Here is a 17043-nt window from a genome sequence, read left to right as displayed (position 1 = left end):
GGGAAAAAATCATATGAAATTACAAATTTTATACAGTCGACAAATATTACACACATTACAAAATCCAGAACATACTATTTTTATTAATCAACAGCTTGAATCTTCTACAGCAGTTTCTTCCTGCATCTTTTGGGTTGTATAGGCTTCAATGGCCTCTTTATAAGACAAAGACTTTGTATTTTCTTTTTCTATGGCAAGAACGGAAAGGCCATTCAGTCTTTCTTTCGCCTTTGTTGATTGAATGTATTTTTGGCTTTTGATAATTTAGAAATGTTTCTTTTTAGCTCCACAGCTCCTTATAATGTCACACATTTTTCGGGTTGTAATCAAGCTTTGGAAAACCTCTGTTAAGTTTCTTTCACCTATAAGCTATGAGATGTGAAACAACATTTCCTGCATTAGCTCCAGCTCTGGGCAGCTCATGTCTTGTCTCTTCTCTACCCTTGTGGATCTGGTGACTGGTGCCAGAGGACAAATTCATGTACCTTCAGGACATGTGCCTTCATGTCCTGACAGTGGGAAGGGAGTCCAGTGAGAGGCTAGAGTCTTCCTGGAAGCCAGCCACCCACCTGCTCAGCCAGTGATAACTTAACAACACAGGGAAGTGGCTTCGAGACACAAGAACACATCTCACTAAATAAAAGAATTCCCAGCTCACCTTCTCCTTAAGCTGGATCCCTGAATGCCCGTGGTCATTCCAACACTTCACAGCAAGAGGCAGTGATAGAAGGTAGTCAGAGGGAAAAGGACCAGCGAAAGAATGGGAAGAGGCTGTCTCCTAAATGACTAATGTTAACATAGCTTACATTTCCAATGTTCACAAAAATGGATGTCCACGTGAAGACCTTGCTAGGGTCCTGCCCCTCCTCCCGGTTTTGGAAAGGGCCCTCACAAGAGAGAGACCCTGAAGCCTTTTGAGGACAGTGTGAGGAAGGGAAATTACAGGACAACCTCATTTTATGGACACGGTTGCAAAAATCCTAAATAAAATATTAGCAAATATATAAAATAGATAACTAGTAAGAACCTGCCGTATAGCACAGGGAACTCTACTCAATACTCTGTATGAGTACATGGGAAAAGAATCTGAAAAAAGAAAAGAGTGGATATAAGTATATGTATATACATATATGTATATATATAACTGATTCACTTTGCTGTACACCTGAAACTTACACAACATTGTAAATCAACTATACTCCAATAAAAAATATTTTTTTTAAATATTGCAAATGGAATACATAGTATATAAGAAGGTCATGCATTATGTCCGCATTGGGTCTATCACAATAATGCGAACGTGTTTAATATTAGAAAAATCTATAAATGTCATTCACCACGTTCACATATGGTGAGAAACACCATGTAATGTATGACTCATAGATGCAGAAAAAACTTTTGATAAAATCCACACTCGTTCACAATTTTTAAAAAATCTTATCAAAAGAGAAATAGTTTTAAATATCCTTATGCTGATTAAGGGCATTACCAAAATCCCTACATTAAATGATATTTCTTAATAGTGAAATACTAAACTGTTGGGATCAGAAATAAGAGATGCTTATCACAGTGGATGCCAATTACTCTCAACATTTACTGAAGGTCCTAGCGGTAAGATAAGAAAAAGAAATAAAAGGCTTAAGGATTAGAAAAGAAATAACATGGTCACTATTTGTAGATGATATGATTACCTTCAAAGAGAAGTCAAAATCTACAGAAAAGTTATTGGAAACAGTAAGAGTGTTTAGCAAGATGTCTGGATAAAATAAATCAATGTAAGAAAGTAGATTACATTCTATAACAGCAACAAACAGATGGAGGGGAAAAGATACCATTTACAGTAGTAGCAAAACGTATAAGGTACCTAGGACTACATCTCGTAAAAATAAGCAAGACATATTTGGAGAACATTATAAAAATGTATGGAAAGACATTCCAGAAGATAGAAATAAATGAAGTGATATATTCATGGGTAGGAAATATCAAGAGATGTCTTTTCTCTACAAACTGATCCATAGATACAGTGGATTCCGGTCAGAATCCCAACAGGTTATTTTATTTTACTTTTTATTTTATTTTATTCTTTTAGGATCTTGACAAGATGGTTATAAAATTTATATGAAAGAGCATAGGTGTCAGAAAGTGAAGAAAAATAAGGGATGGGGGAGTGTTGTATCAGAGATCAAGATTTATGGAAAACTAGAGTAATTGTAACATTGTATATTCTGTGAAGAGGTAAACAAATTGACCAAAAGAATAGAGTAGAGAGCTCAGATACTGACCGCGAAATTTGTAAGCTTGATATATGACAGGACTGCTTGGTTATCCACAGGGAAAACAAAAAGAAACTCTACCCCTTCCTCACACCAACCCCCCCCCCCAAATCAATTTCCAATGGATAAAAGACTTAAATGTAAATTTCAAAGTGCTAAAACTTTTAGAAGAGAACATGGAAGAATATCTTTTTGACCTCAGGATAGGGAAGGATTTCTCAAACAAGATGCAAAAAGTGTTACCACTGGGAGACAAGCTAATAAATACATTAAAATTAGGAACTTCTGTTACTGGAAAGACACCACAAAGGGAATGAAAGGAAAACCACAAACCAGGAGGAGATACCTGCTACACACAGAACAAACAAATGATTAATGTACAGACTATGTAAAGAAGTCCCAAACATCTTAAAGACAACACAATAGAAAAATAGGCACAAGACACAAGCCAGTGTCTTACAGAAGAGGAAACAGAATGGTAAATAAAGCTAGGTAGAGACATTCAAGCCCATTAATTGTCAGGGCCATGGAAATTAAGGCCCAGTGAAGTAACATTTTACACTCATGAGATTAGCAAAAATTATGAATTCCAAAAATAGCAAGTGTAGGTGAAGATTAGTGGGAAGGCTGCTGCTTTGTAAAACCACTCTTGTAAATGAACATTATAAAAGTTTATAGGGACTTCCCTGGTCATGCAGTGGTTAAGAATCCGCCTGACAATGCAGGGGACACGGGTTTGAGCCCTGGTTGGGGAAGATCCCACATGTCACGGAGCAACTAAGCCCTGTGCGCCATAACTACTGAGCCTGTGCTCTAGAGCCCGCGCTCCACAACAAGAGAAGCCACCGCAATGAGAAGCCCGCGCACCGCAACAAAGAGTAGCCCCCGCTCGCCGCAACTAGAGAAAGCCCACGCACAGCAACGAAGACCCAACGCAGCCAAAAAATAAAGTTAAAATGATACTTAAAAAAAAAAAGTTTACAACATGAGATCAGTGGCTTACATTTTCTGTGACTCACAGTCAGAAATCTGTTTTACATCCACACCCAGTATGTATGCATGCACGAGCATGCACACATGTGCACTTGCACATGCAAATTATGGAAATGGAGGATTCGGGAAACAGTATTGGTTCTCACTATGAGACATCCACGCCCTTCTTACTGGTGCTATTTTGTAGAATAAGTAACAAGGTTGACAGGTTTTGTGGCAGTTGTTTTATACACTTAAAAAAAAAAATCTCAGGCTTCTCTTTTCATGTTTTAACATTTTCTTAATTTTTCTTTTGGTAACTAGAGCCATGTAACAAGTATGGGAAAAAATCGTGCCTTGTTTCAATAGCTTTGCTAATTTTTAGGCTGAAAGATGATGGATGGATGCCTAGAGTTTGCCTTATTACGTTGAATTAAAATCAATATTTCTCTAACAATAACAAAAGAAAGCATTTAGGAAAACACACAGATTGGGGTCCTCTAGTGTGATTTCCTAACCCATTAATAGATCATTACTCAGATTTTATAACTCTTGCACATGTGTACCCGCAACAAGTACAAGAATGTTTGTAACAGCCTTGCTTATAATAGCCCCAAATTGAAAACAGATGGAATAGACCAAAGAACAGAAAGATAACCTGCAGCATTCTACACATTGGAATATTACACAGCAGTGAAAAATGCATGACATGCAGCCACACAGAACAACACACACACACAACTTAGAAACCTAATATGGAGTGACAAAAGTGCAGAAAAACACGTACAGCACATAATAACTTATATAGCTCAAGAGCAAGGATCGAAAAATACATTCAGGGTGCACACACCCTGAAAAAAGCAAGGAACAGATAACCACAGAATTTAGGAATATAGGTGGATAAAGACACTGGCAGTGTTCTGGTTCTTGGTGGAAGAGATGGGTTCACAGGGGTCCATTTTATGTTATCCTTCAGAGTACATATATTTTCGTAGTTATCAAATATTATGTAATAAGAAGGTACATGGGAGCAAGTCACCCTCCTGTTTAAAACCCTTCCCATTTCCAAGTCCTACAAATCCAGTCTTTGCCTACGATAGCTCTCTCTTCTTTTCTGCCAGCATATGGCACACCACACACACTGACTTACTGTCAACTTTTTGTCACACCCAGTGCTACGACTGAATGTTTGTGCCTGCCCCAAATTCAAACATTGAAGCCCTGCTCCCCAGTGCAATGGCTTTTGGAGGTGGGGCCTTTGGAGACATTAGTTTTAGATGAAGTCATGAGGGTGGAGCCCTCAGGATGGGATTAGTGATCTTATAAGAAGAGGAAGTCTTGAGCCCCCTCTCTCTTGGTAATGTGAGGACACAGCAAGAAGGCACACCAGGAAAAGGGCTCTCAGCAGACACGGAATTTGCTGGCACCTTGATCTTGGGCCTCCCAGGCTCCAGAACTGTGAGAAAGACATGTCTGTGGTTTAAGCCACCCAGGCTGTGGTGTTCGTTACAGCAGCCTGAAATGACTAAGATGCGCAGCTTGTACTCACCCCGGGGCCTTTGCACTGGCAGTTCCCTGGCCCAGGAATGCTCTTTTGGGACCTTCCAGCTCATTCTCATCCTTCAGCTCAAGTGTCACCTCTTTAGTGAGAACTTCCCTGTGACCCTGTTGCAACTTGGGCCCTCCAGTGCCCCCCAGGGCCTGCTGCCCCCCTTCACTGCCTCCACAGGGAACAGTGGGGGTCTGGTCACTACCTTCCCAGCACTGACCGCTGTTAGTGCAGATCAGGGCACTTGGGGATCACAGGCCTCCTCAGCTGACTGTGAGCTCAGGGAGGGCTGGGACACCTCTGCTGGGCCTGGTGCCACACCTGCCAGACTCATGCACAAACACTGACCACCAGGACCAGCTCCATAAACTGCGGGGCCCAGTGCTATGGAAAAAGCAGGGCCCTTGTTCAGAAAGCATTAAGAATTTAAAGACAGCAAGAGCAGAGCACTACAGCCCGCATGGGGCTCTGTGTGAATGCCCACAGCCGCGCCCTCTTGCAGATCAGTGTGTTAAAGGGCCGTGGCCTTAGGAAGGCAACGCAGGGCCTTGGAGTCACATTGCGTGACCTAACCACGCACGTGTGTCACTTTCCTGCTGAAGGCCTCTGCCGGGGGAGCTTCTCCACCCCCAGCACACACCTGTTCTTCAGCCCCCTGTGCCGAGGCTCCTTAAAGGCAGGGACCGTGGCCGGCGTGCCCCGTGGCTGGAGCCCAGGCTGGACCAGACAGATCCAGGCTGGAATCCGGGTTAGGTGGCTTTGGGTGAGAGGCTGGTGCTTCACCTCCAGACGCTCGCTTTCCTCATCTGTTCAGAGGCTTGCCATGCAGAAAGAGGTAACACAGGTGAAGTGTTTACTTCAGGTGTCTGACACGTAGGAAAGTCTCAGTCCACGTGTGTGATTCTTGTTGCAACGCAGAACGCGAAACGCCGGGCTGTGACGCGACGCCCTGGCTAAGGGTCCCCCAGTCTCCTCGGCACGGACGGGGCCACCTGCAAAGCAGGGCGCTGCCTCCTTGTTTTCCACCAGCCCCCGCAGGAGCCAGGACCCCCAGTACTGGGGTCCCTGCTTGCGTGTTCGTGGGCACCTCTGTTTCCTCTTCCCCAGCCTGGGGCTAATGCAGCCGCATCAGTCATTCCCGGCGCGGGGCGTGAGCACAGACTACAGGATGGCGGAGAGCTGAGCACCGGGCCTGCGGCGGGCTGTAGCCACGCTCACGCTCTATGAATATTTTTATGAGCAGAGGAGGGCAAGGGGCATTTCTATTCAGTCCTGCTCTCCCTGAGGTTAATGAGTTCAGGTTGATTTTCTGAATCCTGAAAAGAAATTTTAGTGTATGCAATTAGCAAGAATCTACACCAAACCCCGGGTCAGGTGTGGGAGAGAATAAAACCGATTGTGCCCCGGAGGGGTTCACTGCCTGGCCTGGGAGTGGAGGTGGGTGCCCAGGACGGGGGCGGGTGCTGTGCTGGGTGGGTGGGTGGGTACAGACGGTGTTCACATCATTTCAGGGATGAAATGTCACAAAAAACCCCGACACGACGGTGCGGGGGATGAAGAGGAAAACCAGCGAGGAGGGGTCCCCCAGCCTGCGGGTCCAGGGAAGTTTTGGGAAGTGACACGTGGGTAATAAGTTGAGGCTAAGGGAGCGGCACGTGCAAAGGCCCTGAGGACAGGCAAGGAGAAGACAGAGAGCAGCTCTGCCTGCAGAGTGGGTGGGGTCCACAGGTGGGGGACTCTGCCTGGGCGGAGCAGGCCCTGGGGCTCGGGCAGGGGCGGCCATATCCCGAGGCACAGAAGCCCTGGAGTTGCTCCGAGCAGGTGCAACTGAGGGAGCACAGGACTTGCAGGGGAGAGAGGGGTGGAGGAGCAGGAGACCCCTCCGGGCAAGGATGGGCAAGGCCGTGCACGGGGTGGGCGGCCGGGGAGCGGGGGCAGGGGCTTCTTATGAGCGGCACTGAGGAGGCGTCGTTAATAAGACTCGGATCTACTGTTGCGTGAAACAAGTGGGCTCTCCAAACCGTGTGAAAAACAAAAGTCACTGTGAACTTGCGTGTATTACTAGGTCTGAACTCACAGATCTGGTCACAGGGGCCCTCTGAGGAGTGGGACTGCAGGAGAGAGTTTGAGGAGAGTTGAGGAGAGTTTCAGATTTACAGAAAAGTCGGGAAGATAGTACAGAGAGTCCCCGTCTACACCAGCCCCATTCCCGTTATTAGCATTTTACATGAGTGCGGTACACTTATAACATTAAGCAACCAATCTTAGTACATCATTATTAACTAAAGTCCATACTTGATTCGGATTTTCTTCATTTTTACCTAATGTCCCTTTTCTGAGAAACATGATTTTAAATTAAATTTAAAAACTAAAATTCAGTTCAGTTATTAGAACACTTTTAGGTTTTGGAACAACTTGGGTAAGTGCGTGCATGTCTTTTTCAACTGTAAATTTTATAAAACCTAAATACATAGTGAGTATTTTTTTTTTATACTTTAAAAAAATTTTTGGCTGCGTTGGGTCTGTGTTGTGGTGCGTGGGCTTCTCACTGCGGTGGCTTCTCTTGTTGTGGAGCACGGGCCCTAGGCGCACGGGCTTCACTAGTTGCGGTGCATGGACTCAGTAGTTGTGGCGCAGGGGCTTAGTTGCTCCGCAGCATGTGGGATCTTCCTGGACCAGGGATCGAACCCGTGTCCCCTGCATTGGCAGGTAGATTCTTAACCACTGTGCCACCAGGGAAGGCCGTATCAAGTATTTCTGATGGAAATTTTGTGTCCAAAATGGGATGTGCTGTCACACCAGATTTCAAGTATTATTGCACATTATTTCAAAAATAATGCGAACTCGCTCAGTAATTTTAAAATATTGATTGTGTGTGGCCATATTTTGGATCTCTTGGGTTAAATAAGTTTACCATTAAATATGAATCAAAATGTATAATTATATAATTTCACTTCATTCTTTTTACCTTTTAAAAGTGTGGCTACTAGAAAACTGAAAATTACCTATGTGGCTGGTGCTGATTTGAGGGGCAGAAGCCTGTGAAAAGACAGAGGAGGGGTATTTGGAGAGGAAGGAGGGGTGTCAGAGCGGGAAGGCTGGGTGGGCCGGGCCTGGGGGCTGGGTTCACTGGGCCTCCAGGAAGCTGGCAGGGGGGAGGGGGGAGGAGGGGAGGAGGGGAGGGGGGAGGGGGAGGAGGGGAGGGGGGAGGGGGAGGAGGGGAGGGGGAGGGGGAGGAGGGGAGGGGGGGTAGGAGAGGGGGGAGGAGGGGAGGAGGGGAGGGGGAAGGGGGGTCGAGGGGACGGGCGAGGGGGGTCGGAGGGGAGGGGGTGGGCCCAGGAGGAGCCCCGTGGAGGCCTAGATGCCCTGGAGAAGGAGGGGGGCGGGGGCCAGTGTGGGGACGCCCCTGAGGGGGGTTGTAGGATCTCGGTGGGGACACCGGAGGGCTGGCCAGCAGTGCCGAGGTCTAGGGGGCCTTTTGAGGACAGAACAGGGGAACTGGGGTACGGTGCCGGGCCAGCGTGAGATCCGATGGTCACAGTCCCTCCAAAACCGCCTGGCGTGGCGTGCAGACAGCGGGACTGATTCCGGGCTGCGGGGTGGGGCCGGCGTGAGAGCGGCTTGGGTGGAGGCTGGTGGAGGCAGCTGGGGCGCCGAGGCTCCGTGTCCAGCTCAGGGCAACCTGGACGCCCCACTTCACGGGGGAGGACGCTGGACCCGCCGTGCCTCACTGTGTTAGGTCCCGGGGGTGTCACGCGGCCCCCCACTCTGGGGGCTTAAGCGACAGAAATGGATTCTCTCACGCTCTGGAGGCTGGACGTCCCAGATGGAGGGACAGCAGATGTTGCAGGGTCGGTTCCTTCTGAGGCCCCTCTCCTTGGCTTGCGGACGGCGGTCTTCCCCTGTGTCCTCACATCGTTTCCCTGTAAGTGAGCCTTCATCCACGTTTCCCCTTTTTACGAGGACACCGGTCATACTGGATCAGGGTCCCCCCTAATGACCTCATTTTAACTCCATCACTCTGTAAAGGCCCTTTCTGCAAAGAAGGTAACATTCCGAGGTACTGGGGGTTAGGACTTCATTATACGAATCCTGGGGCGGGGATACAGTTCAACCCATAACACTTGCCGCGGCTCACCCCGCGTTACTAAGAAGTGTGGCAGAGAAGCAGAATTCCCTTTAGTTCCCCTCAACATCCTTCCCTCTTCCCAGCTGCAACGATTATTATTAGTATCTTTCCAGACCTTTTTTATGGAGGAATATACATAAATATGCATTGTAGGTGGGTGGGTGGCAGACTGTTTTTAGAATAAAATTTAAATCCCCTTTACAGTGAAAAACTTAGCTAATGAAAATTATGTTTCAAAATAGATGGAGGCGTTCTTTGTGCTAAATATGGTGTTCTTTGTCTCATTTGCAATGGAAAAGTCCCTTGTTTCAAAAAAAAAAAAATTATTAAGAGGCCTTACAATACAAACCACATTTTCCAACTCAATAGCCTACAAGGTCAGCCAAGCAAAGACAATGTAAACTAGCTTCGAAAGCGTGTTGCTCAATAATGAAATTTGTTCAGGGGGCAGCACGATAATCTGGCCTGGTGTAGGCTGGCTGTGATGCGGCTGAAATTTCAGCCTCCGCAACGCACCCCTTCGGTAACTGGGGACCTGTTAAAGGATGCTTAAGTGAAGCTTCAGCTATTGCGTTCCTGACTAACAGGGATGTAATTTCTTGAAGGGAAAAAGGATTCCGTTCACATCCTTGGTTATCCTGAATTGGCCCTTGGGCAAAAGGAAAGGTCATTGGTCAGGTGGAAGCTGATGGGACACACTTGACCAGGAAGAGGGCTTTAAGGGGCCGGCAGGGGTGAAGGAGGAAGTTTAAGGGTGTCCGTTTAAACTGGCCACCCAAGTCCTGTTTGGACATGGAGACCAGCCAAACCCTTTCCTCCCGTCCCTGATAACCTTGGTCTCCACCTGAATGTCAGCCTTCCTGGTGGCAGGTCCTAAGCCCATGCTGCTTCTAGATCATGGTTCCTCCTTCCTCAGGGGCAAAGCCGCTTGTCCGTGGGGGCTCCCCTGACACTCATCACCTCCTGGTGGATGTCATCTCCAGCCACCGGCCACTGCTCTTTCCTCACTGAGGCCCTGGGTCCCACTCTTACACCTCTGTCCCCTTTCTGGAGTCGCACATCCGTCCCGTGTCCACCTGGGAGGCCTGCGTTTCTACCAGGGTGAGGAGAGAGGGGGTGGGCGTGCCCTTCCTGTTACTCACACATCACTTCTCCTCCCAAGCCGTGGCCACACCAGCTGCCAGGGAGGCTGGAGACGGCTGCGCCATCTGCACGACCACGCGCCCAGTGGAAATAAGGGTTCTAGAACAGAGAGGAGGGAGGATGGGTATCGGGAGAGACCCCCCCCGACAGACCACAGCCCTGACCATGCCTGCCGTCGCCAAGAGAGATTTTCTCCCACATCAGCCAGCGCCCTCTGCTTTCCCCAGCTCCTGTGCTGCCTGCCTTCTGGCAGCCGTGACCTCGGCCATTTGGTTTCTTAAGGCTTAGTTGCTGGACCCACCTTCACTGACCCCAAGAGCTGCTGGAGAAAAGACCCAGACGTGCGCGGGGACTAGCGCTGCCCCTGGACACACCCGTGGCTTCTTCTTAATCAGCTCTGTTCCCTCCCCCTTGTGGCCCTGCCCAGCCTTCGCTGGCCTGGCCCCTACCTCGCCAGCTCCGGGGGTGACAGCCCTGCTCCCACCCCCATCCCCGAGACAGCGAGCTCCCACGTCCTCAGAGCGTGTGACCTGGGAGTGTGGGGTCCTCCTGTGCTCCAGAGCCCCCCTTCCCCTGGCCCAGACCCCCCTCTCTAGCTCCTCTTCCAAGCTCCGTCCCCTCTCTCCTCTGGGATCTTCGACCTCCTTTCTCTGGCGTCAGACAGAGTTAAGCCTTCTCGACTCCCTCTCTTACCCCCTTGGCTTCACATCACCAGCAGGCTCCGTTCTCCCATTCATTCTTTCAACAAATATTCTGTGTGTGCGCCTACTTTGGACCAGGCATTTCCATCTCACACAAAGATTTTTTTTTAAAAATCTAATATTTTAGCTTCTTTTTTTTTAAAGTATTTGTTTATTTATTTATTTATGGCTGTGTTGGCTCTTCGTTTCTGTGCGAGGGCTTTCTCCAGTTGCAGCGAGCGGGGGCCACTCTTCATCGCAGTGCGCAGGCCTCTCACTGTCCCGGCCTCTCTTGTTGCGGAGCACAGGCTCCAGACGCGCAGGCTCAGTAACTGTGGCTCACGGGCTTAGTTGCTCCGCGGCATGTGGGATCTTCCCAGACCAGGGCTCGAACCCGTGTCCCCTGCATTGGCAGGCAGACTCTCAACCACTGCACCACCAGGGAAGCCCTATTTTAGCTTTTAAATAAAAGGATAGGATAGATAGGCTAGGACACGTTACACGTAACATCTTTTAAATAAAGATGGCTGTCAAAGGGAGATTGGTATCACGTGGATCCGAGTGTGTCCTTCCTGGGCTGGACTCCAAGCTCCCCACTGGCCTCAGGATGGAGCCCGAGTCCTGGGCCAGGCTGCAGGCCACCGCTACGTGCCCTTGTCCGGCTGTCCACCTCCTACCCAGCCTTGTGGGACACAGACAGCACTTCCTTCTTGTAGAGTGAACAACCCCGCAACAGTACATGGCACCCCGACCACCACAGTCTCCATCCCCCCTCCCCAAGTTCCCTTCATCCCCCTCATATCAGACCACACATCCGGGAGTCATCTCTTTATCCCCTGTTTTGGGTTGAATTGTGTCCCCCTCGAAAGATACAATCAAGTCCTAACTAACTCCCGGTACCTGTGAATGTGGTATTGGAAATCGGGTTTTCCCAGAGGCGATCAATGAGGTCATCCTGGCTGAGGGTGGGCCCAGATCCAGTGACTGGTGTCCTTAGAAGAAGAGAGAAATTTGGACACAGACACAGAAGACACAGGGAAGAATGCTGTACAGATGGGGCAGAGACCGGAGGGAGGCGGCCACAAGCCAAGGACACCGGGAGCCGCCAGAAGCTGGAAGGGGCAGGGAGGAGGCTCCCCTAAGCCTTCAGAGGGAGCGTGGCTCTGCCGATATACTGACCTTGGACTTCTGGCCTCTGGAACTATGAAAGGATAGATTTCTGTTGTTTTAAGCCCCTAGTTTGTGGTGTTTTGTGTGGCAGCCCCAGGAAGCTCCTACAGTGCCCACGTCCAGTCCACGGACAGGTCCTGACCCTCCTGGCTCCACGCTTACCTGGAAATAGTCCCACCTCTCCCCATCTCCACCAGTGCACCCCAGCCTTCACCACTGCCTCCCATCCTCCACTCGGCAGCCAGAGAGCCTTTTGAACCCCCAGACCTGCCCCTGGCTTCCCAAAGCCCTTCAGCTTGACCACAGCCTCCCCCGAGGTCTTCAGGCGCCCCGTGAGCTGGCCTGCCCACCTCTCTGGCTCTCCATTGCTCTCTCCTGCCCCAGACATTCTGATTTTCCTTCAGTTTCTTACACGGGACAAAGCGCCTTCTCTCTTAGGGTCTCTGCACCTGCTGAGCCCCTACTCAGGTTCCTTTCGTCCCGATCGTCACACGGCTGCTCCTTTTCATCTTTTAGGAGCGAGCTTCAGTGTCACCTCCTTGGAGGGACCTTCCAGGGACACCTCATCTGGCAACCCCACCTTCCCAGTCACTATCTTTTCTTCTTTTCATAGCGCTATCGCCCTGAGTCGTTTTCTCGTTTGTTTGTTTTCTTATTTATTGTCTGTGCTCACCCAACGCCCCCACCCGATTAGATGCCAGCCCCACGAGGGCCATGCCAGGCCCCTTTTGTTCCTTACTGTGTCCCCAGGATGGGGAACAGTGCCTGGCACATTGTTGGCACCCACTGAACGCCCCTTGAAGAACACTGGAATGAACAAGTATTTCCATCATTGAGTTGAAATGATAGGAAGTTATGTAAAAACATAGTAAATGCATGCTCATTCATTTAGTTCTTCTAAATCAGAATTTGGAGGAGAGAGAAGTTTGTCTTTGTATTAATACTTAAGTGGGATAAAAAAAAGAGGAAAAGAGCTTTCTGAGCAAATTATCTGTGTAGACAGGGAATATGTTTCACCCTCTTAATAATGAACTCCAGCAGCTCTGGCCTCAAACACTCTGAGAAGCTCTCTAGCGACGAATACGCAAATTCCAAGTGATTCCATGTTCCGCTGAAGCCCTTACAGGATTCTGGAAGCTCAGGATCCTAACCTCTGTTCCCCGGGCCCCTGTCCACGGCAATAATGCATGCCCGGAATGGGACTGGGCTTAGTTCTTTACACGTAACCTGGAACTCTGACTTTTCAGGAAGTCAGGCTGCCCCTAATCACCATCAATGGCAGAAATGGATGCATCTCGGAATTGCCCCAAACAGGCATCTTACAGTCCCTGGAAGCTTGGGGTGGGGTTTACAGGAAAATGCAGCGAGTCGCTCAATCACAAGGTTATTCCCTTTTCTGAGATTTCAATGGTTACTTTAAGTTGACCTCCCCTGCAAAAGGCAGATGAAATGCAAAAGTATTGTAAGACTGTGGAAGAAAAAGTAAGTCCAAACATCAGTTGTAAAAGCCCAGGCACTCTCACCCCCTGGCAAGTTGGTTTTCATTTCAGTACCTGTGGTTTGCTGTTAAGGAAAGTGGAGGGCTTCCCTGGTGGCGCAGTGGTTGAGAATCTGCCTGCCAATGCAGGGGACACGGGTTCGAGCCCTGGTCTGGGAGGATCCCACATGCCGCGGAGCAACTAGGCCAACTAGGCCCGTGAGCTACGATTACTGAGCCTGCGCGTCTGGAGCCTGTGCTCCGCAACAAGAGAGGCCGCGATAGTGAGAGGCCCGCGCACCGCGATGAAGAGTGGCCCCCGCTTGCCACAACTAGAGAGAGCCCTCGCACAGAAACGAAGACCCAACACAGCCATAAATAAATAAATAAATAAAATTTTAAAAAAAGAAAAAAAAAAGGAAAGTGGAGCCCATCAGAACTGGGTTAAAGCTGACGGGCCAAACAGCAGACTTCAGTTTCAAACGATCTAGAAACCACACCCAGCCACCAAAAACACATGTTAAAACAACTCTAATTGTACATTTCAGAGAACAAATAATTTCGTTTTGCTGTGGTCACTGATAATTCCAAACTAAACACATCTATGTCTTGTGCTTTGTTTTTATGCATATTTTGGGGAAAGATTGGTTGGGTGTGAGCTATTGCTTTGCTTCCCTTTTTGTGTATAATTTAATATTAAGCCTTGAGGAGGGCAGCTCAAGTATTGTAGTGCACATTAAGCTCTGGGGATAGCTATTTGCCCGGCCTGAGACTCATGCCCCAGGTGGAGGGGAGGCACTTTGATTGACAAGTCCTCCAGGATTAGAGCCAGTAAGGGAAGCTTTGCTGTTGGCAGAAAAAGGGAGCTTGGAACCTAGGCAGGCAAACCCAGCACTTGTCCACGGCAGTTTGGCTTCAAGCAGAAGAGGACTTGAGAAGCAGTTGGGGGGCAAAGGCTCCACTTTGGTCCCACTTCATGGGACCAACAGGTAGCACAATGAATCTCCCTGGCATTGGACTCCACCTTCCCTGCTTCCTCTGTGTGATGGGTGATGGGTCTCCTGGCCCTGGGCTCACTGTGTGGAGAGACTGTCAGTACCTTAGGGCCACCAGGGAGCCGTGAGTTCTGTGCTAACTGGGGCTGGGATCTCACATGCTGTGGATGGTTCCTGAGCAACCAAGAGCCCCCCAGGCTGCAGTCTTTCCAGGCCTTTGCCCCTTCAGAAGCATCCTAGTCCAGTGGCCTCCATCTCCTCAGGTGTGAAATGGTGATAACAGTGGTACCCAAATTACAAGGCAATCGTGAAGAAATAATATAATGCTCCCACAGTGCTGAACAAAAGCAGGTGCCCAGTGGATGTTGGCTATCGATGATATTGATCCATCCATAGCTATGGTCTGGCCTCAGCCACCCTAGTAGGACTCCAGTTCCCTCTTCTGAAGTCCTGTCTGTTTGACTGGACACAGGGCACCTTGGCATCCCCATCTCTTTGCAGCAGGGAGGGTACAAGTTCCTGTCTAAATATCTGAATGGTTGGGACACTGCTGTTCCTCACCTCAGCACCCAGGACACCAGCCTGCCTAAGAGCATCTCTACTGCCCAGGAGAGATGGTGCCATTGGGGCTGATCCTGCTTCTGATACCAGGACCCAGCCCTGCAGCCGGGTCAGGTTTCACAGGCCCCAGCCTCCATCACTTCTCTAACCAACCTCTCCTGCTGAGATCCTAGCAAACGTGCAGGAGTGCAAATCTGGGAGATTTGGGGCAAACTCAGCCCCTTTCCTTGGACTCCCTAGCCCCAGATGGAATGGATCCTATAGGAAGTACAGAAAAAAACATAAAAAGACAAAGGGAGAAATCACCCATAATCCCACCTCTCAGAAATAACCACCCATTTCATATGATTTTGTCTGTATTTTAAAAGATAAGGATGCCCCCCTCCACCATGAAAACATAACTGAGATCAAATGCACATACACTGGGTTTCTGTTCTAACATTATGCCCAAACTATCTTCCCATCATTCAATGTTTTTTAGATATATAATTTTTTTGTGGGTTCATAATTCCCTCAAATTTTATTTAAGTCACTGCCTAATGGTGAGTATTTAGGTTCTGGTCTCCTGGCCTCCCTTCCCTCCCAGGTCCCTGGGTATGGCTTGGTCCTGTCCCACTCACCTCTCAATTACAGGCTGATCCCATAACTTCTCGAATCTCCTCTTCCCAGAAACACCTGGTACCACCCCACCCAGCAGGGTGGGCCCTTCAGATACAACAGTAGGTGTTATGGGTTCAATTGCATCCTCCAAAGAGATATGTTCAAGTCCTAACCCCCAGTACCTTAGAATGTGACCTTTTTTTTTTTTCTTTTTTTTTTTTAGAAATAGGAATGTTACAGATATAAATAGTTAAGATGAGATCATATTGGGGTAGAACGGGCCCTGACCCAAGATGCCTGGTCTCCTTATAAGAAGAGGAGAAAATAGCCATGGGACAACAGGGGCAGAGACTGCAGTGATGCATTTAAAGTCAAGGAAAGCCGAGGACTGTCAGCAAACCCTAGAAGCTACGAGGGGCAAGGAAGGATCCTCCTCTACAGGTTTCAGAGAAAGCATGGCCCTGTTGACACCTGGATTTCAGACTTCCGGAACTGCGAGACAATAAGTTTCTGTTGTTTTAAGGCACCTAGTTTGTGGTACCTTGTACAGTAGTAGCCTTAGGACACAAATACAGACTTCCTGAAATGCATGACAGTGACCCACCCACCAGATGGGCACTTTGGATACATTACCAGACAAAGGCAACCCAAGCTCCCGCACGCCTTTGGAAGCAGGGACTTGGGCTTCTGACTCCCTTTTCTTACTCTGCGCCCCCATCCTCCTCTGACCGTGTCACCACCCTTTCTGACCCTTCCTCTCCGGCCACACTCCTGATGTCCCAGAATGCCTTGCAGCCGCCCCTAAGAAGGGTCGTATAGGATAATCCCAAGATTGGACCCTGCAGTGTCCTGTCACCTTAATAATGATGTGAGTGGGGCTTCCCTGGTGGCGCAATGGTTAAGAGTCCGCCTGCCAATGCAGGGGACACGGGTTCGAGCCCTGGTCCTGGAAGTTCCCACGTGCCGCAGAGCAACTAGGCCCATGAGCCACAACTGCTGAGCCCACGTGCCGCAACTACTGAAGCCCGTGCGCCTAGAGGCCGTGCTCCGCAACAAGAGAAGCCGCCGCAATGAGAAGCCCGCGCACCGCAACGAAGAGTAGCCCCTGCTCGCCGCAACTAGAGAAAGCTCGCTCACAGCAACGAAGGCCCAACGCAGCCAAAAACAAATAAATAAATAAATTGATTAATTAAAAAAACATAGAAGAAAATAACGACGTGAGTGACATCACCAAGCCCTTGTTGTGTGCCTAGCACTGTGTTAGACTTTTCACGTGGACAGTAACACCTATTTCTCAGAGCAACCCCTTGGGGTAGACGTCGTTTCACAAAGGAGGAAGGATTAAGTAATTTGCAGTCAGTGGAGCAGCTGGAATTTGAAGGTGGGAAGTTGAATTCCAGAGCCCAGCCAGCTCTGCGGTCTCTGCAGATGGACCATTAGGATCCTTCCCTCTTCAACAACTCTCAGATTAACGTTTAATTGGGGATTTAAAAC

At 48.9% G+C, this 17043-nt stretch overlaps 1 protein-coding gene across 11 annotated transcripts in view; it reads right to left on the bottom strand.

Annotated features, from left to right (window-relative positions):
- The window catches only part of APCDD1L (APC down-regulated 1 like), a 58532-nt gene that overhangs the window by 34176 nt on the left and 7313 nt on the right, over positions 1-17043 (bottom strand). For 4 of the 11 annotated variants that reach the window (XR_009497523.1, XR_009497522.1, XM_059896480.1 and 1 more), the window contains exons 2-3: positions 11647-11738; positions 10066-10165 (exon numbers count right to left, since the gene is read on the bottom strand). The exons of 3 other annotated variants lie outside the window; for them this stretch is intronic. Coding sequence is in view for 4 of the 8 variants with exons in the window: in XM_059896480.1 (XP_059752463.1) it covers positions 10066-10165; positions 11647-11738 (192 nt within the window). In the remaining 4 variants the exon portion in view is untranslated. Of the gene's footprint in view, positions 1-10065; positions 10166-11646; positions 11739-17043 lie in introns of those variants that run through there. 4 more of the 11 variants (XM_059896482.1, XM_059896485.1, XM_059896488.1 and 1 more) reach the window with 3 other exon arrangements.

Source organism: Balaenoptera ricei, chromosome 15 (assembly GCF_028023285.1).
Source record: "Balaenoptera ricei isolate mBalRic1 chromosome 15, mBalRic1.hap2, whole genome shotgun sequence".
NCBI classification, from domain to species: Eukaryota; Metazoa; Chordata; class Mammalia; order Artiodactyla; family Balaenopteridae; genus Balaenoptera; species Balaenoptera ricei.
This window is presented reverse-complemented; position numbering and strand designations above follow the sequence as displayed.